Consider the following 20,279-nt stretch of genomic DNA (forward strand, 5'->3'; position numbering starts at 1 on the left):
AGAAACAAGACCTTAAAGGATAGCAAACGAAGAGAAATGTGATGTAAAGGTTCAAATGGGGGCTTTTGGAGTGCCGTTAGCACTTTGTGCAGGTCCCAAGTTGGGTATCGGTGACCTGTAGGTGGCACCGAAATAGTTGCCCCTTGAAGGAAATGCTTGAGGAAGGGATGAGATTCCAGTGGATTGTCTGGAGATTTGGAGAGGATGGCTGATAACACCAAAGCCTGGCTCCTCAGGATGTTTGGTCTGAGCCCCAATGATAGACCATCCTGAAGGAACGATAGTATCTCATTGATACCTGCTTTCCGAGGTCGTATACCTTTTTTCTGCGACCAGCTGAGAAGGCCTTCCAAGTGCCCTCATATATTCTGACGGTGGAAGGACGTCTAGAGGTCACCATTGTTTCCAGTACCTGGGGCGGAATGCTTTTCTTTAATAACCGTCTCCTCTCAAACTCCAGACATGAAGGGCCAACCAGCCTGGATCTGGGTAGAAAAGCTGTCCCTAAGAGAGCAAGTCCTCCCTTAGGGGAATCTGCCATGGGGGTTTGACCAATAGGTCGAGGAGTTCTGGAAACCAAGGTCTCCTTGGCCACCAGGGGGCTACTAGGAGAACTGTCGCCCTTTTGGTTCGGATCTTCTGAATTACTCTGGGAATGATCGGGGCAGAAAGGCATACAATCGGCCTGGGGTGTCAAGGCATCTATTCCTTCTGCCTCTGGAGACGCATACCTGGTGAAGAATCTCTTCACCTGGTGGTTGTGCTGGGTGGTGAACAGGTCCACTTTGACCCTGCCGAAGTGAGACACTATCTCCTGAAACACCCTTGGGTGAAGCTTCCATTCTCCCTGGTTCAATTTCTGATGACTCAGCCAGTCTGCCTGGTAGTTGTCCTCCCCCTGAGATGCTCTGCCAGAATGGAGTCCACATTCTTTTCTGCCCACTGGAACAGAAGAGAAGCTTCCTTCTGAAGGAGGGAGGAGCATGTGCCTCCCTGATGGTTCGAGTACGATTTGGCTGATGTCTGTTCTGACCTGGACAGCCCCCAACCATCTGTACACTGCAAAGTGCCTCAGGGCAAGGAGCATTGCCCAAAGTTCGAGGAGATTGATAGGCAGTGTGGATTCCTGTGAAGTCCATACTCCTTGAACTATTAGGCCATCTCAGATGGCTCCCCAGCCTGTCAGGCTGGCATGTGCGGGAGTGATGACATGCCCAAAGTGCAGTTTGGAAGGTGGAGACCATCAACCCCAGAACAACCGCCATTTGTATTATATCCCCTGAGGTGGAAGAGATGAGACTTGACACTGCATTATTTATTGTGTTGACTCTTTCTTGTGCTAGCAGCAGAATTTCTTGCTGCGAGTCTATTGTGGCTCCCAGGTGTATAATGTGGTAGGATGGAGACAACTGGCTCTTCGCTTGGTTGATCAGAAACCCATGGTCCTTCAGGCAGTCCAAGGTGACATGTAGATCTTCCCAGGCCTTGTGTAACGATGGGGAGTGAATTAGGAAGTTGCCCAAGTAGGGGAAGACATGGACTCCCTGCAACCTGAGGTGTGCCACCAGGGCAACCACGATCTTGGTGAATACCCTGGGGGCAGACGACAGGCCAAAGGGCATAGCCCTGTACTGGAAGTGATCCTCCCCCACCGTGAACCTGTGGGGCGGGAAGATAGGCACGTGGAGGTAGGCCTCCTTCAGGTCGATCAAAGTGAAAAAATATCCCCTCCTTAAGGCTTTCTTGATGGAAAGTAGGGTTTCCGTGGAGAACTTTTGGTACTTTACGGATTCTTTCAGGGTTTTTAGATCGAGTATTGCCCTGAGACGTCTTTTTCGTGACGGTGAAGAAGACTGAATAATGTCCCAGAAATCTCTCCCATGTCAGGATGGGTTCTATGGCTGCAATTTGAAGTAGATGAGAAATCGCCTGTAAGACTCTTTCCCTCTCAACTGGAGATGCCAATAGGGGGGATGGGATGAATTTCACTGGAGGTGGGGAAATGAATTTCAATCTTAGGCTGTACCTGAGGATGAGTAGCACCCACTGGTCCAATGTCGTCTCCCTCCACCACTGAGCAAAGCGTTGGAGAGCATCAGAAGCATCAGAACTGATTTTGTTTCCTTGCAACTGAGATCCAAACCCCAATCAACTGGGGAATTGTTGGTGGTGTCCCTTAGGCAGGTTAGGCTGTCTGTTCCAGAAGGGGCAGCTAGCCCTGGAATCCTTTGCCCTTCCTGACACCCTGGAGCCTCGAAAGGACTGCGACATGATATGGGTGAAAAGTTCTCAAAGGATCTCCTGTCATCCTTTTTCCTGGGGGAAGGCACTGACTTTTTCTTTTCCTTGAATTCCAAGATGCTGGCTAAGGTGTCATCGCCAAATAACTTGCCTCACACTTAGGGCTCTGAGGCGAGGTTTGAGTGGGCTGTGGAGCCAGCCTCCCAGTGGTGTAGCCAAAAGGTTCGTCGAGTGAAGACCCCTGCTGCTAGAGATCTTGCTGCAAACTGCATGGAATCCATGGATGCATCTGCCATAAACGTTACTTCCCGGGATATCATCAGCAGAGACTTGTGGGTCCAGGCTAGCTCTTGCTGTGGGCCATCCAGCAGGACTTCCAACCAAAGAAGGGAAGCTCTAGCAAACACCGAGGAAGCTGCCACTGCTCGGATGTAGAACACACTAGCCTCATGGACTCTCCTGAGGCCCTGGTCCAATTTGCGCTCTGTTGCGTCTTTGAGGTGAGAGTCCAAGTCCTTTGGGTTCAAGGATGGATTCAGCAGATTAACAATGGGGGTGTCTACCAGCGGGACTTTCAGCTGGTCCATTATGTGTTGCTCTAGTGTATAGTACTTGTTAGCAATCTGAAAAGATTTCTTGAATTGCAGTGGTGTGTCAAATTCAGACTTGAGCACTTTAGGAAGAAGGGAGGGCAATTTCAGTACTCTAGATTTGGGTGTTGGGTCTGGACACACCGCTGAAACCCTCGAAGTGCAGGGTAATTCAGAGTAAGGGCTTCCACTGCCTTGCACAGGAGGGAGAGAAAGTGTGCCTCCTGAAATATCCTATTGGTAGCTATTTATTTATTTATCTATCACATTTATATACCACCCCATAGCCAAAGCTCTCTGGGTGGTTTACAACAGCTCTCTGGGCGATTTACAACAACCTCTTCCGATTCAGAATCCCTGCTCCATTCTTCGTCATCCAGGATGATTAGATCATTGTCTGGGTCAAGTGATATACCTTCTGGAGGTTGGGGATGCCTGCCCTGGGAGGTGGCATAAGGATCTGGTAAAGAGCGGTTCAGCGAAGGCCGTGTGTGCACCGATGCGTGACTTGTAGTGAAGCCCTGTGTCACTTGCGTTCGAGATGCAGCGTGAGAGGGAACTGAAGAGGCAGACAGGTCTCTGGCCAAATCCACCAGGACAGAGTCCCTGAGCTGATCCCTTAACTGTTGAATCGAGTGAGCTGTCAGATGTAGCTGGATAGGCTGGATCTGAGGAACACCTGACTAGAGCCCCCCCACATGAGGCTGATGACTGTGTGGAGAAGTGGGGTAGGCTGGAGCGTTTCGTTCCCAGTCTCCTGGAGGTGGTGGAGAGACATTGGTTCCTCCAGAAAACCTGTGAAGACCTCAGGAAAGATCATACAGAAAAAATGGAACACAGGAAAGGATGAGGCTGATTGCTTTCTTCCTGATAAGGATTCTTGGTCTCTCTGTGTTCTGCAGGTGGCGCTGTGAGAGACCTTCCCTCTGGATCCCTCCTCTTTCTTCAGGCCTTGCCAATTGGCTTGCCTGGGATTGGTAGGCCCTATTCCTTCCGGAGCCACCCTGCCAGCCAAATTCTGTACCTCAGCCACCTCCTGGCTGCTGGTAGAGGGGTGGGCCATAGTAGATTCAGCCTGAGTCGCCATTATGCCCACAGCCCCTAGGGCCTGACTTGGTAAGGGCACTGACACTGCGTCTGGTCTGGGAGTGGGATGGAGCAGTTTCAGCTTCTTGGCTGGGTGCTCCAACTTGTTGGTTGCCTTCCTCTTGGGTGCAACATGCAGCAGGGCTTACGGCAGCTAATGGCCGCAGTGGTGGTGAGTGGTGACGCTGGAGTTGATAGTGTTGGGGGGGAGGCCCAAGGCAGTCCCAAAGCTGGAGGAAAACTCCATCGCAAACCTCCTAGGCGAAGGCGCAATATTGCAGCTGGTCATGGGAGAAGGGCTGATCCTGGCGGTGTGTCCAACATGACCTCACCACTTGGGAGGGAAGGTTTCGTGGCTGTGCGGGTGCCTGCCACTGAAGGTCACCGAAGGGAGGGCAATCCTTGCGGTGTGACCTGAGCACCGCTGCAGCTAAAGAGGGAAGACATCACAGCCTTGTGGGTGGCTGCTGCCGCTGCTCTAAAGTGGGGGTGTTGAGGCTTTGAAGGAGACGCCAGTGTAAGGAGGAGGGGTGGGGGCTTCACACCTCAGAAGACTCCAGAGGTGAGAGAAACAAACAAAAAAAACCTTTTTTAAAAACAGGGGGAAAAGGAAGGGAAAAAACAATGAAAGGAGACTAACAACCACAAGATAAGAAGAAACAGGAACCAACACAGAACACACAAAACACGCTATACATGCGTGAACCAACATAGCAGAGAGAACGCAACCATGCTTGGTGAAGGCAGAAGAAAACTGAGGCAAGGAGCTGCACAAAGTGGGAGGTGCCTACAAAATTCAACAGTGCTCTTCTGCCTTCAACTGCAAGGTGGAGCTAGCCACCCTGATATCATCTTTACATACACAGGAGAAATGATACTGTCCAAGCTTGTTTGTATCAGGATGATCCTTAAAGGAATTCTTTAGGATTTTTGAAGATGCTGCTATCACTTGTCTTATTACAATAAATTAACTATTCACCATATCTAAGTCCCCCTACAAGATACAATCCTTTAAATATCCAAGTAGTAGTATATTAGGAATTAAAAAATATCCCATCCAGTAACGCACAACCTTTTGCCAGAATGGCTTAACAAGAGGGGAGATCCAAATGACATGAATTAAATCTGTTCTTTGGGATTGGCAGCTCCAATATTCATCCTCCTGTAATTTTTTTTAAAGTCAGACTGGCATAATTGTATCTTATGGAAATTTTATTTAAGATCAGCAGATATAATTTTTGCTACATTATGACACATCAAGTACACTTTTTTAATGAGTTTGCATTATTCAAATCAATTTCCCGTTTTCAATCGAAGTTAAATCTAGCTGTGAACTATCAGATACTACCTGCTCATTATACTCTTAAGTTCTCTCCAGCAAACCTTGGTTACAGCTCAAGATAAGCTCTGGAGAGAACTTAACCATGAGCTGAGGTTCAGATGACACACTAAACCAAACCTTGGCTTAGCTCAGTGTGCTGTGGGAACCAGAAGATTCAGGGAGGAGCAAAGTGGCTGCATGTTTCTCTCCAGGAGTCCACACATTCATGCTAAACCATGGATTGGTTTAGTGCAATATTCAAACAAGGCCAATATCTTAGTAGTAATTAATACATTCTCTGCATCTGTCAGTTTTCAAAAAGGCCCATAATTCTGTATAGGCTTAACAATACCTCTTATTTGAAGATAGTGGGTGGTATTCAATGTTAGCCATAGAGTATACCCACTTGATTTCAGTGAGTCTACTCCAATTATGACTTAGTTGGATACTATTCACTGGGGGAAAAATAGGTCAATGAGCTTTGACCTTATGGATAATCTACATACAGATTTTTAACTTGTTCTGGGCTGAATGAATACCATACAATATTGATTAAATACATTTTAATTCATCTTGCTCTAACCTTGTAACTATGTAATTTAGATCAAATAGTGCTTTTTGTGTAACTTGATTTTCCATTCCAGATTAATTTTAAAATCACCTTCTCCCATAATTTTAAAATTGCAAAATCGTGCTTTAATGACAAATTATCAAAAAGATAATATTTTAGGAAAGAAATACATTTTTGTCAAAGCTATTTTATCTAACCAAGATAAAAGAATGCTGATCTAGCAATCTTAAGTCTTTCATTGTTTCTTTTAGTAATTTCTGATGGTTCTCCTGTACTACTCAGTTTATGTTTTTTTCTAAGGTAACTTCCTAGATATCTAATCAGTATATTTGTATGAGGGATATAATGATTTTTAACAATGCTATTCATTGTTTTCTTCAAAGAATTACAAATTACAGCTATATCTTATGCTCTAATATTTAGCTGCTGGCTAAGACTCGTTAATTTTTCCTGTAATGCAGGTGTAGGAAACCTTTGGCCCTCCAGATGTTGCTGAACTACAACTCTCATCGTCCCTGGCCACTGCTTATGCTTGCTAGGACTGATGGGAGTTGTAGTTCAGCAACATCTGGAGAACCAACTGTTTCCTCCTCCTGCTGTAATGCTATATTCATTTTTGCTTTTGGGGGGGCTGTAAGGTGAATTGCTCCTCATATTTAATCCTTTTTTGAAAATTCAATTGTCTTTTTAAAAAATACTTCCCCTGATAAATATCTTACTTGCATCTGACTTAAAGTGGCAGTGACATTAATTAGAAAATATTTAAAATAATAAATATTTGATTGTTCCACAAACCAAAACTGAAGCAAACTTATGTTCTGCCTCCTCTGTTTAGAAGTAAAATTTCCATGTAAATGATACTTGGGAATGAAAAGTCATTGGTTGAATTTCACTGTTTTTGAAATTTTTGGAACTAAACAAAAAAACCCACCAATATATTTTTGAGTAAGATTTTATTCAAATCTTGGGTAAGTAAATGTCAACTGTTTAATCTTTAGCTTTATTAAACATCTCCATATATCAATTATATTATTTTCTTTTCTATTCCTTTGAAAAGGGCTTTAGGGAGTCATCCACCTATATTTGATGTTATTAAACCCTATTTAAGTCTCCCCTTTAAAATACTATATTTAGTCAAGTTTTTCATAAAAGAATGGTAAACGCTTTTTCATACATCATGTCCTGCTATTTTAACAAGAATAATATATCTACCTTTGTTATCTCTTATTGGACTACCAAAGATTTGTTGTGTAAGATAATAAGAACACTTTTTTTTACCGTTAGAGCAAGTAGCATACACATCTCTCAGTTTTAAAATAATCTTGCCCTTCCTTTATATTTCTATTATTTTCCATCACATTTTACATGTAGACTCATTTCATACAGTTGAAAATGTCTCACATGAGCAGTCTCACTGCCAGAGTTATGTAAAGGAATTAACATATGAGCCTACACCTGCATGGACACCCAATCTGAGAGTGAACCAAATGAAGTCATCCCCTCAAAATTGGGGAAAATTGTGTGAATGTGTGGGTCTTGTTTGAATGCATTAAAATGGACAGCCTGGCTAATAGGTTAGCCCCCCTCCCTCATATATGTGGTGATAGGCCACTTTGCATAGGTGATTTTAAAACATACAAACCAGGGCAAGGCCTATCAGAATCATCAACCACAGATATACTTGAACCAAAGACCTTTGAGGAGAGCTGGGCTAGAATGGGTCCAATTAGTGGCCTCTTTTGCTTCTCCACTGTTCTGCTACATTCCCCTATAAAACGTCTGTGCCTATAAAATTCTGCTACCTTCCCCAGATTTTGTCTGTCTCGTGTACAGTCCCAGGCTGCCTCAGGCTGTTCCCATATTGCTTCCTTATCCTGCAAGCCTTTATTTGATCCTTCAGCCTCACCAGCCTGCTACCCGCTCATCTCTCCACACTAGCTTACAGTGCCTTGTGGGAAGCAGATCTCATCTTGCTTCTCAGACTTTGCTTTGCGCCTCACTTAGATGCCTCAGTCCATCCTGCTCATTGCAAAACAGGAGGTATGGCCCAGCACAGTCCACAATTGTGTTCCCCTGCTCTTTTGTATTATTTTCAACATGTAGAGGTAGATGAATAGGTGCACATGAGCTGCCTAAGTTTATTTTTTGCCAGTTCTAAAGTTCATAGCACTCTAGATTAGCCCTGGTACATTAGCAGAGTCTCATTTGATGGGGAGTGGAGGGAGATGATTAATCAATCATCATCCTTGAATATCTAATTAACATTTCATCCTTTCTTGCTTGCCTTCAATTTTGATCTGATGGGTTTCAGATTTATAAATAATGTTTATGCCAATCTAAACCACTTTTGCCTTCTTTATATTTCTTTGCAGATTGTCAGCCACCACTAAACTCAATATATCCCAAACAGTGCTACACATTTTTGACTATATCTTTCAGTGCTGGCCATACAATCTACGGTCATATTTTAATTTTATAATTTTATTTGTCAATGTATAAGCCTGCCCTTTATCTAATGATGGATTACACTAAGGGTGGATTACACAAACATACAAAACATCTCTAAAGCATGACTACTGCTGTCTGTCAATACAAGTGAAGGCACAATTATGGAACTTTATTAAGTCCATCTGTTTATATTAGTAACAAAAGACTGAATATTTTTAGCAATCTTCATTCACTTCAATCACCTGCAGAAACATCACAACATTATATTTAATTTCTAAATAATCTCTCCACAAGTTTCTAATAATATTATTATATGCAAATACCTGGAAAAGCTTATCTGCAGCCTGTGGTGTGGTTGCTGGTGAATATGTTGGGTCCATTTCTGTAAACTCCTCTGCAAAGTTACTAACATCCAATTCATCACGAATTACTGGTTTAAATGGAGCTGGCACTCTTTTGGCAGCCAAGTCATTCCAATTTAGTTTCTAAAGAGAAGCATTAAAGAAATTTTAGAAGATAATGAAAAAAGAGCAAAAGATGAACATTTCAGTTGGCAATAAAAAATGTTCATGGAAGAGTTAAAATGCAATCCTATGCATATCTACTCAGGAGTAAGTCCTGTTAAATTCAGTGGGGCTTACTCCCAGTAAGTTTGTATAGAACTGCAGTCTAGGACTTTATTAACATATATTGATTAGACAAATGTGGTTGCGTACAAATCCAGAAGGTAAAACAAAGGCTTTGCTTTGAAGGAAGTTCTCTTATTTATCGTTCAAACTTTCAAACTAGCATATTGTGTTTTTTTATCTTTGCCTATTTTAGCTCAGCCTTCTTAATTCTGATTTACAGTGCAATTCTATACATGCTTATTCAGAAGTAAATCCTATAGAGTTCAATGGGACTTACTCCCCAATAAATGTGCATATGACTGCAGCTTTATATTATCTTTTACTTTCAAAAAAATTCTTGACCACACTTGAAATATTCTAAACCCAGGAAGAGACAATTGGGACTCACTCTGAAAAATTCTTTTCTGTGCATGTTTAGATGACATCATGTGGGGATACAGGCATCACCTAGTGATTGAATGCAGAAATTGCTGTTCTAGCTAGAGACATTTATCAAGACTCCTCCGCATTAGAAACTAGTTTAAAGATGCCAGGCCATACCGGACAGAGGAGAGACCAACAGGAAACAGTGGCATTTACATACAGACACACGAGTGCTCTCAAGAAAAAAGAGGACTGCAGAAGAGGGAGAAACACTGCTAGAGAAGTAGGCTCCTGACTTGTTAGTAAGTTATAAAACCTATAGGCAGACTTCTAAAACATAAATGTGTAGAAAGGGGAGAGATCCTGATGTTATCTGACCATGCATGGAAAATAACAGTGAGTCCCAGTTGTCTCTTCCCATGCATGTTGATGACATCAGGTGGGATGTACCAAAGCAGACCCATGTAGAGTGGAAGAAAAACTGTACAAAGGAAGTCTGCCTATTGGACTGGGAGAACGTGTTGCAGCACCCATCATGCTTCAGAAGCATGAATGTCCATTTTATAATGTCTGGTAAATGTATTGGATTAGCAGCTACCCTACAGATTTCTAGTAAGGGCGCATTTAAAGAAGCGCTACAGATGTAGCTGCTGATATAGTAGAGTACGCAAAAAAATTTGAAAGTGGTGTTAAGTGTAAACTAGAGTACGCAAGAGTGATACAGGCTCAAAGCCATCTTGCAAGCATGTAGACCTTCTACCCCAAGGAGGAAGAATGGAAACAAACAAACAGGGATTATTGAAAGTTTTTGGTCCTGGAGATGTATATCTTTATCCTTCATGCAGACTTGTGGTGTGCTTTTTGACCCCAGGTGCACTTTCCATTGTTTACTTCCACATAAGAAGACCTATGGGGATGTCCTTCTAGAACATTGTCACAAATTTTAAACTGTACAATGTCCCCAAATTTCAGCCAGTTACCACTTACTGTTTTCCTTCTGGAAACAGAAAATCATGTGGAGTCAATATATACCCTAGCAAAAAGCTCTGGAGGCAAATTTTGCCTTTCATTGTATAATTTCATTGTCACAAACTGTCACCCGTACAACATCCCCAAATTTCAGCCAGTTACCATTTACCATTTTCCTTCTGGAAACAGAAAAATCCACTGGGGTCCAAAAGATTCACTGCCCCAGTTTACTCAATATGCATAAGAGAAAGAGCCAATACATACTGCTCAGAAAAATTCTACCTCCTCTGCATTGTTGTTTTTGGTCTCAAAGTGCTTTGATATTGTCAAGCACAATTGTGGTAAAACAAAAAAAGGTCTCTGGGATACAAAATGGTTCCATCCTTCCACTGGAAATCTCATTGGGGTCTAAATATACCCCAAAGTCCGCCTCCATTCAATTTCTAAACATATACCTCAAAGTCAGCCTCCGTTCAATTTCCAAACATGGAGATTCCACTAGGATGGATTTGGGTGAAGAAAAAGTCCCTGAGATAGAAGATCTAGTCAAAGAGGAAGATATCAAGGGGGAGAAGACACCAGGCTGACCAGGGCCGAGAAAGTTGTCGATCTGAAGGAGAATTTCTCTGAGGGGCTTCTCAGAGGCAAAATGCTGGATTGCCAGCCTGGCTGCCTGAAGTTCAAAGAGGCTGATGGTATCAGGAGAAAGCCCCCTTCCTAAGTCCTTTGGATCATGTGATCCTCACAGAGGACTCCCCAACTGTATAGGGTGGCATTTGAGTTCCCTGGTGAGGTTCCCTGATGAGAACACCTTGTTGGAGGGATGAGGGGAGAAGCCACAAAAGACAAGACTGACAGATCCACTTCAGGAGGTGCAGGTGTAGATGGTGCTTGGAGGCAATGTGTTGTTGGTACAAGAGGAGGGCCCATTGGAGAGGCTGAGCATAATGTCTTGCCCAGTGATTGATGTGGATAGTGGAAATCATGAGGCCCAGAACTTTCACTAACAGCATAAGGTCCACCAAGGGTATTCACAGGATGGAGTGCATTGCCAACTACATTGAGATGATCTAGGGGGAAATTGTCCCCCTAAATGTGTCAATCAATGCCCCTAGATGCAGAATGTGTTGTGATGGGAACAGATAGCTCTTGTTAACATTGATCAGAAACCCTGGGTCTTTTAGGCAGGCTAGAGAAATCTGAAGATCGTTCTTGGCTTGAGCTGATCAACAGGGGCCAAAGGGCATTGTCCTGAACTAAAAACGAAGGCTCTGGCAGGAGAACCTCAGATAACATCTGTGACTGGGGTAGACACTAACATGGAAATAAGCTTCTGTAAGACTGATAGACAAGAGGCAGTCCACTAGGAAGAGAGCCTCTTTCATGAAGGAGAGGGTCTCAATCCAAAACCTGCAATAAATGATGAATTGGTTGAGCACTTTCAAATCCAGGACAGCCCTAAAGGATCCATTTCACTTGGGAACTGTGAAGATGCAAGAAAAAGACACCAGAGCACTGCTCTCCTGGAGGCACCAGTTCCACTGCTGCTACCTCCAGCAGGTGAGCAACTGCCATCCTGACCCTGTCTACCTTCACCAGGTCAGAGGATACTGTAGAAGGGAGGAAGAGATGAGGAGCTGGGGAACAGAATTCCAGTCAAAGTCGGCATGAGGGTCTCCAGGACCCAGCGGTCTGAGCTGATAGCCCACTATCTATCCAAGAAGTTGCTGAGGTGTCCTCCCACAGTGGATGGTGTGGTCAGAATTGCTGCCTGCTGCCTCTGGACTAGTTGGACGGAGCAAATCTGCTGGAATACTGTTGCTGCTGTCCTCTGGAACCAGAATGTTGTCTATTCCAGGAGGAACGCAAGAGGAAGAGTCTATTCCTCTTGCGAACAGAGGGCATAGATTTTTTCTTTGGATTCCACAAGGACATCTTGGAGGGCTGCAATTGCCAAACAGATTGCTACCTTGGTAAGGTTCCAAAGCCAAGTTGGAGTGGAAGGAAGCATTGGCTTCCCAGTGGCATAACCAGAGAATTCTTCTAGAGAAAATATCTGCAGCTAGAGAGCAAGCAGAGAACTGGACAGTCTACATAAGCATCACCTATGAAAGCCACTGCATGAGAGATCTTTAACAATGTGTTACAAAGGCATGTAGGGTCCTCTTAAGGGTCATCCATAAGATCCTGCAACCATAAGAGCTGCCTTGGTGAAGACAGATGCAGATGCTGCAACCTGCACTGAAAGGGTAGATGCCACATGAGAGCATTTGAACCCTGCATCCAGTTTATGCTCCATAGCATCTCTGAGTTGTGCATTGGAGGCTTTGGGATGCAAAGAATGATGCACTAATCCCAAAATCGGAGCATCAATACATGGGACTTTAATTTGGTCCACAATAAGACTGCTCCAGCTCATAGTGCTTGTTATCAATAGTCACTGATATCTTGCATTGAAGAGGGGAGTCAAGCTCAGCCTTAATCATTTTAGGGACAACAGCAGGTAACTTAACAACCCTAGGCTTGGGTTGAGGATCAGGGCATACAGCTGCCACATGAGAAGTGGAAGGCATGGGCTGTATGTAAGTTTGTATGTAAATTTGTATTTTGTAAACTTGTATGTAAGCATTGGTTGTATGTTATTTAAGGCTGCTATGGCACATAAAGGCAAGTAGTGAGAATCTTCAAATAAGTGACAGGAGTCAGACTCCTCCAGATCAGACTCACTGCTCCATTCCTCCTCATACAAGACAATGAGGCCTGCATCATGTTGGCAAGTTGGGAGAAAGGGAGCTGGGACAGCTGGAACACCACACTTCTGGTGAGCGGAGCCTTTAGACATTGTATGAGGAGCTGGAGAAGCTTGGAGCCTGGTCCTCTGGGAATGGACAGGAGGGTCTCTAAGCAAGCTGCTGGGAGGAAGCAGGATGCTGGGATAGAGAGGCAGATGGGGATTGAAGGGGTTGAGCCAGGTCTCTGTTTCTGCCAGGACAGTGTCTCTGAGCTGGCTAAGGAGGGCAGCAGTAAAAGAAGCATTTTTCAGTCTGCTGAAGTTCCCCTAAGGGGGTAGAGAAAGCAGGTCTCTGGTCAATGGGGTTAGAACTGGTAGTTTGTTCCCTGGCCAAAGAAGCATTCTCTTCATAACCTTTAAAATCCTCAAGTGAGGATTTTACCAGGGCAGGAGCAGGTACATGTTCCCCACTGTCAGAAAGTTGTGTCTCAGAGACCTGTACACCTAGCGCTGTGAAGTAGAGGGAACCATGCCACCCTTTCCTCCTCCTCCTCTAAGGCAAAGGATGTCTGAGTGACGAGGAAGAAGAAGGAATAGTCCTTTCAAGCAGTCCTATAGTGGAGAAGGTTCTGAGAGAAGAGCTAAATAAATCCCTGGGCATGTTTGCAGCCAAGCTGCCTGGTATAGAGGAGCCCACCAAAACTCCATCCTCCTTCGAGGAAGATGGGTTGGGAATAGCAGAGTCTGATGAGTTTGCAGGGGCTGCTGAGAGGGCTTGCAACCTGCAGGACTAGAGTGTGAACAGTAGTGTTTTGACTTTCCCGTGGCTTTTCTCATATCAATAAAGGTTTGCAGCTGTAAGAAAAAGTCTTGAAGTGTTTTCTTTCTTTCTCTCTCTGTCTCTCTTTTTGTTTTGTTTGTTTTCTCTGGTCAGGTTGAGGGGAATGGCGAGGAGGGGGTTGGGATGGGTCTTCATTAGGCTGGGCTCTGCATCTTCGTTGTTTATATCTATGTTTTTTCCTTCTTCCTTCCTTATATTTCCCTGTCCTCCTTGTGTGTTTAACTCCCCACAAAGAGCCCCTTTGCGTTTTCTTGATCTTCACCCACCCCGCCATTCCTCTCAACATTTTCCTGACCACAGAAAACCAACAAAACAAAACAAAGATGAAAATGAAAAAGAAACAAAAAGAAACAAAATATCTCTAACTACAATAGTGATTTCTGCATTCAACCACTAGGTGGCGCGTATATCCCCATCTGATGTCATCAACATGCATGTGAAAGGAGCTTCATGGCTCTCCCTGGAGGCGGTAGTCCACTATTTTAGAACCATGACAGAAAAGGCCCTCTCTTTAATGCTAGCCAGACATATTTCTAAATAAAAAGACATATGTTTCGAAATCCAAAATGAAAAATAGACAAAATTTATTTCACCTGGAAGAAGGGATGCTGTTTGATTTCATCAGCACCATTTGAACAACAGCCCAGTCTTTTTTTGGGATCTTTCATCAGAAGACGCTGAATTATATCTTTGGCTAGAGCAGTCATTTCTTGAGGGTAGGGAGGTTCGCTTTTTAATATTCTCCTGAAGAACAAGGACAATAGTTAATTACTTTGGGAAATGAAAACAAGGTAGTGAAATGCTTACCAAATGGTGGAAATGTACAAAGAAATGCGGTCATAAGTTGGTACAAATGGTCATATGTCAGTCAGACAGCTGGTCCATCTAGTCCAAAACATTTTGGAGACGCACTGCAACAAGAGTAAAGACTCTTGCTACCAAGATCTCACTACCAGTCCTACTACCCAAGATCCTTTCAAATGGTGACACCAATAAACCTGTTTTGAAAAACATAAGAGAGTTGCTTGAATGTGATCCATTAACGCAGTGGGCCAGAATCTACAAGTGGGCCATAGGCTACTTTCGTGCGAGCCTCAGTGACACAACCTGATCAGTGCTTCCTTGATTACTTGCCTCACCCCTAGCCAGCCTATTGGCTGGATCAATGCCAGCACTAGCAACTCCCCACATGCTGATGCTCTAGGGAAGAGGGAGGACTGGCAGTTGAGGGGGATGGGGAGAGGAATGAGGAACAAGCTGTGTGTAAAAGGAGAATAGAAAGAGAAATTATAGAAGATGAGTAAAAATAATTTGAGAAGCATACGGGAATGGGGAGGGGGAAATAGAAAAGAAAATGTTCTCTCTGCTTACAACATCTGAATCAGTAAATTCTTCCTAAAATGGGTAGGCTGTGTAATAATACCTCCACAGAAAAACAACGTGGCAAAGAATTTTGCAATTTCCAAATATGGATTAGAGATTTCTGCGTTATAAGCCCCTTTCTGGAGGGAGTCATGAAACCATTCAGAGACACTCTTGGATCTGGGCTGAAGCTGCAAAAAGCTTGTCCCCTAGATGCCCTCAGCTTTGTCATATTTTCCATGGTCGTCATGGAGAAAGGATCTCTCCTCCAGGTCTTTCCCCTCAAGATCCATTCCTTTGGACTTCTCCTATGCCCATCCTTCTTCTCACCCACATTTATTTATTTATGTTTTGCCTATTGTAAATTGTATTGTTCTTATTGATGTATTTTTATATTGATTTTTTTTATATTTGTGTTTTTTTGTAAGCCGCCTTGAGGGCCTTTTGGCCAAAAGGCGGGGTAGAAATCAACAACAATAATAATAATCAATGAAAAATAATGTAATCAGCTGGCAGTTACTGACGCCAAGCTTTGCCACTATCTGCCACTATTTTCTGATTGGCTCCTTAATTTTCAGCTGTCTCAAGTGGGCCCTGGGGGTAGAATGTTTGAGAATCCCCTGCATTAATGGATATATTCTAGCTTCTTATACAGAAAGGTTTTAAAGGTGCAGCTGCTTTTTCCAAATGCACCAATTAACTCCAAACTCTATCAGTAGACTGTGATTCTCTTTTGAATTCATGCCTAAATTTCATGGTACAACCAAATTAACTATTCAACATTTTATTACCTTTCAGAAAATTTCTAAATGTGATGTAAAAAAAATCATTTCCAGATAAACAGCAAGGACATTTCTAGTTCTGAATAATTCTGCTCATGTAATGGATTATATTTGTTTCCTGCAATCAAGAAGGGGATATTCAGTTATGATATTGACAGGATCAGCAGTAATATAAGACAAACTCCTGAGGGCATTCAGGAATCCATCAGTGACAGAAGCATGTGAGGGTGGACCGTCTTAATGAGCACATTATACCTGGGAAGGGGGACAGCTGTTGCATGCCTAAAGTTGCATGTCTGACAACATCCATACAAGCTCTTAGTATTGTATGCTACTTCTTTTGTTGTGCTCTGGCTTCATCAAATTGTTAAACAAATGTGGATTATACCAACAATATTTTCTTGAAAGGTAGAAGTAACACAGTCTGCAGCCAGTTCCATAACTTACCTAGATATCTCAGCTTGTGAGTTTCTCTCCCCATCAACTGTAAAGGGTGATGCTCCAGTTAACAATTCATACATAAGAACACCTAGACTCCACCAATCAACAGCCTATAAAATAATAATATAAGTTACAAGCCTAGAAAAAGGCATTAAGCAATACAACTATTCTAGGAAATAGCAACAATTAACTATGCAGCTTAACAACTAGGAGGGAAATGATAGATTAATTTATAAAACAGAAATAAATTACAAATGGAAGTCCCCTGAACATGGTTAAGAAATCTGGATTCATTGGACACATTCCACCATGATGATAAACAGAGGAGGAAATCCGAAACTTTTGCTTCTGTTTTCAATTAACCACAGCTTAGAGTTATGTGTGAACTCTGAACTGTGGTGAATCTTAACCATGGCTAGTTGAAAAAGGTCACCTTCATAACCCTTGGTTTGAAGTTGGCTTCTTTCAACTAACTGTAAGGACTAACTACAATTTGTCCAGAATGGTTCAATGTAACATGGCTCTGATGCAGGGAATTGTGGGGATTTCATGTTGTGCAGAGATGGGCCTCTGAGTGAGTGGAAAAATCCTAGTTTTGTTTCTCATCTGCAGTTAATTAGGCCTGAGAAGAGGCACCTGTTTATCTGATGAGAGCCTAGTACCAAGGTCAAACTGGCCTGAGAACAGAGGGGAGGATAGGGCTGGTTAGACGAGAAGACTGGAGAAGCCTCACGAAGCATTGCCTCACAAGAAAGCCCCGATTGGCTAAATTAGTATGGTCTGTTACTAGGGTCTTTTCCTTAAGTATAGGAGGTGAAGCCTGTAGCCTTCGTTCCCCTGGGTTCCATCTAGATGGGTGGTTACCTGAGTGAGGTTCCACTGCCTTTCACTACCCAAGCTATGCCTCTCTGGGGGAGGTGAGACTTTCAACAACTACCTCTTCAAGTAAGTAGAATAGGTTAGTTAGTTTTGTTATTTTGGTTTGTGTCTGAACTCTCTATTTGTATTTTACCTAAGCCCCTTTTTGGGGTGTGGGTTTTAAGGAAAGTTTTGCTGCTATTAATTGTGCACTTATATTTTATTCAAATAAAGCTACTTCTTATTTACCCGTGTGTGTTCTTTGCAGGAGGGGAAATTTGGCTCTGAATCTTGTACCTTGGCCACTGACCACTGACTACCATGTTTTGGGTTTACTTGGGGCTCCAGGACGAGGAGTGCCTGTTTGGCTCTTGTCTTTGGGAATCCCTGGCAAAACTATTTCTGGGCTCTGTGTTTCCCCTTACTCAGAGTGGTTACTCAGATTAAGTGGTAGTGGCAGTCTACCTATTACCTTGCAGGGTTGTTGTTGGTTTGCTCAACCTTGGCAAGGGGTGATAGTTTGCCAGGGTCAATTGCCCTGGGTTGGGAATTGGGTCCTGGGGATGCACCTAGCACCTGTTGGGTGGTACTAGGGCCTAACAACCTGGTTAGTCTAAAATGGAAGCAAAAATCCAAATCCTCTTCCTTGGGGAGGGGAAAGTATGCAATCATAGGCTCACTCTTGCAATGATACAACAGCCAGTACTTCTCTACCCCTCCCCCATCTTTCCCACATCCAGCAAGAAATCATCTGCCCTACTAATCATGCCGTTAAGTCTAGCTGGGATGCATTGTTAACCAGGGTTTTCAAGCCAGCTTCATCAGATAACCATGGTTAAAGGTCAGTAGCAGAACTGTTGACAGAATTTGCAGAGGACTGGATTCAATTTGCAGAGGACTGGGAGGAAGGGCAGGATACAAATTAATTAAATAAATAAATAAGGAACACAGCTACCTATTATTATGTTTCATTGGCATAAAGGGTTGGGAATGTCATTTTTCTTCCTCTAAAGCTTATGGTGCATTTACTAGTAAGCAGCAGAGACAAGCGACTGTGAAATATTTAAATTCATCTACTAGGATTTTGAAAATGCACCTGACTACTTAGGAAAAGTATTTGATTTACTGTTAAAATTATTTTTATGACCAGGATTCATTTGCTTATTGCTTATGAAGGGCTGAAGATCAGTGGTAGAGCACATGCTTTCAATGCAAAGAGTCCCAGTTCAATCTCTGGCATCTCTAGGTAGGGCTGCCAAAAACTCCTGACTGACACTCTAGGGCCAATTACCTCATTTGGTATGTGCAATACTTATTTTATTTTTTAAAGACAGATTATTTAAATTGGCCCATGTAGTAAGTATCTATATTTTACTGTTTTCTTCAACTCTTGATCCTATGAACCAATCTGCTGGTAAGATCATAACACTGGCACAAAAAGCAATTTGTCACTAACAGCTTCCAGTTTCAAGCATAGGGTCAGCAATTGTCTGTGACGCTGCTATTTTCCTCTATTCCCTACACAGCATTACTGTACTAAATGAAGGCTATTTTCTAAATTAGCAGGTAGGGGCTGGTCTTCAACAGCGTAGGTATAAGAGCCATAAGGAACAGCACCAACATGCACCCATTGCAGGGAGGCATCTTAGAATAGAATCATGCTTCAGCAACAACAGAACAGTTCATTGATTGTACAACTGCAGGCTAAACTAATTCAAGGACTGGGCACTTAACAAAACATAAACTCAGGGTGCAATCCACCAGGCTGGAGGAAGTTAGATGCAGCAGATTCCCGGCTGAGCTGGCAAGTTCTCAGTGCCACCAGGCTCCACCAGCAAACGCCCCCCACTAGCAGTAGCCCTGAAAACAGGGCGTTCCAGGGGCATGGCAGGGGAGGAGCTGTGGTGGGACTTACACAAGATCCTCCTCACATTTGGAGTCCTCCCCCAGGTCCCGATCTGGCCAAAATCTCTTCTGGGCAAAAGGCCAGAGAAGTAAAACAACTGTAATGGGCGTCTATGGGGAGCATTTACTCCCCAGGAGGCCGATTTGTGGGAGCCAGCTTCTTCCTTCCCACTTGTGCACGCAGCTCCCGACACAGCCAGTATTCAGCCGGGCCAGTAGCTCCCGAGCAGGAAGTGGATCCCACAGACCTTCTCACCGGCTCTTTCTCTGCCAGCTGCCCGTCATTTGGATTGCACTGCCTATAAGTTTAGAAAGATAATTTCCCTCCACTATTTTTACTGTGATAAACCCCTAGTATCTTTCCTTTAACTTAAGTCCAAATATATTTAGGTACATCTAATTACTTTACATACTTCAGAGGTGGCTTTATTTTTATCAGAAAGCTATCAGTTAGTGACAACCAGAAGTTAAGGAAAAACGTACTTTATCATGTCCTGTCTCCCCTCCTTTGATAATATCTGGAGCCATATATTCTATAGTTCCACAGAAGGAATATGCTCTCTCATTCTGAAATATGAAGGACAACAATAGACAATACACTTACTGATATCAGAGTCAAAAGACAAAGTGAGAATAAGAGAAAATACCGTTTCTAGGACTTCTATCATCAGCACAAACTGATAACTCTGAGAACAGTTGTTACTCCCTATGAAGAATAACAGTTGGCCAAGCTGGCTGGAGTCAATGGGAGATGGAGTCCAACAACAACAGGAGGGCCCCAGGTTCTGCATCCCTGATATAAGCACTAAGATTTTTATTTTTAAAAAACCTACATTCTCTGAACCTACAAAAGTAGCATCTGCTGTCATTTAACATAAAAAATAACACTAGTGTCTAAGTGGAGCAAAACTATCAACAATTATTACAATGATGAGAAGGTAGGTGGTTAATACTAAAACGGCAGTGACCTGGTTTGCACACAACACCAAGCCATGATTTAGTAAGCCAGTGCAGCATGTCTAAGTGTCTGAACTCAGTCTGCAGGTCAATCATGGTTTATCTTCAGGCAATAAACTAACGTGAAACCATGGTTTGTCGTTGGTTTTACAAACCAGGTTTTGTTTTATGGTTTGGCATGATG

General features: G+C 43.2%; 1 protein-coding gene across 5 annotated transcripts in view; it reads right to left on the reverse strand.

The window, feature by feature from the left end:
- The window catches only part of RPS6KA5 (ribosomal protein S6 kinase A5), a 103,470-nt gene that overhangs the window by 35,356 nt on the left and 47,835 nt on the right, over positions 1 to 20,279 (reverse strand). For all 5 annotated transcript variants that reach the window (XM_061611958.1, XM_061611957.1, XM_061611956.1 and 2 more), the window contains 4 exons: positions 19,622 to 19,705; positions 16,382 to 16,485; positions 14,384 to 14,534; positions 8,581 to 8,742 (listed from right to left, as the gene is read on the reverse strand). In XM_061611958.1, the coding sequence (XP_061467942.1) occupies positions 8,581 to 8,742; positions 14,384 to 14,534; positions 16,382 to 16,485; positions 19,622 to 19,705 (501 nt within the window). The remainder of the gene's footprint in view (positions 1 to 8,580; positions 8,743 to 14,383; positions 14,535 to 16,381; positions 16,486 to 19,621; positions 19,706 to 20,279) is intronic.

This window comes from Rhineura floridana, chromosome 2 (assembly GCF_030035675.1).
Source record: "Rhineura floridana isolate rRhiFlo1 chromosome 2, rRhiFlo1.hap2, whole genome shotgun sequence".
NCBI classification, from domain to species: domain Eukaryota; kingdom Metazoa; phylum Chordata; class Lepidosauria; order Squamata; family Rhineuridae; genus Rhineura; species Rhineura floridana.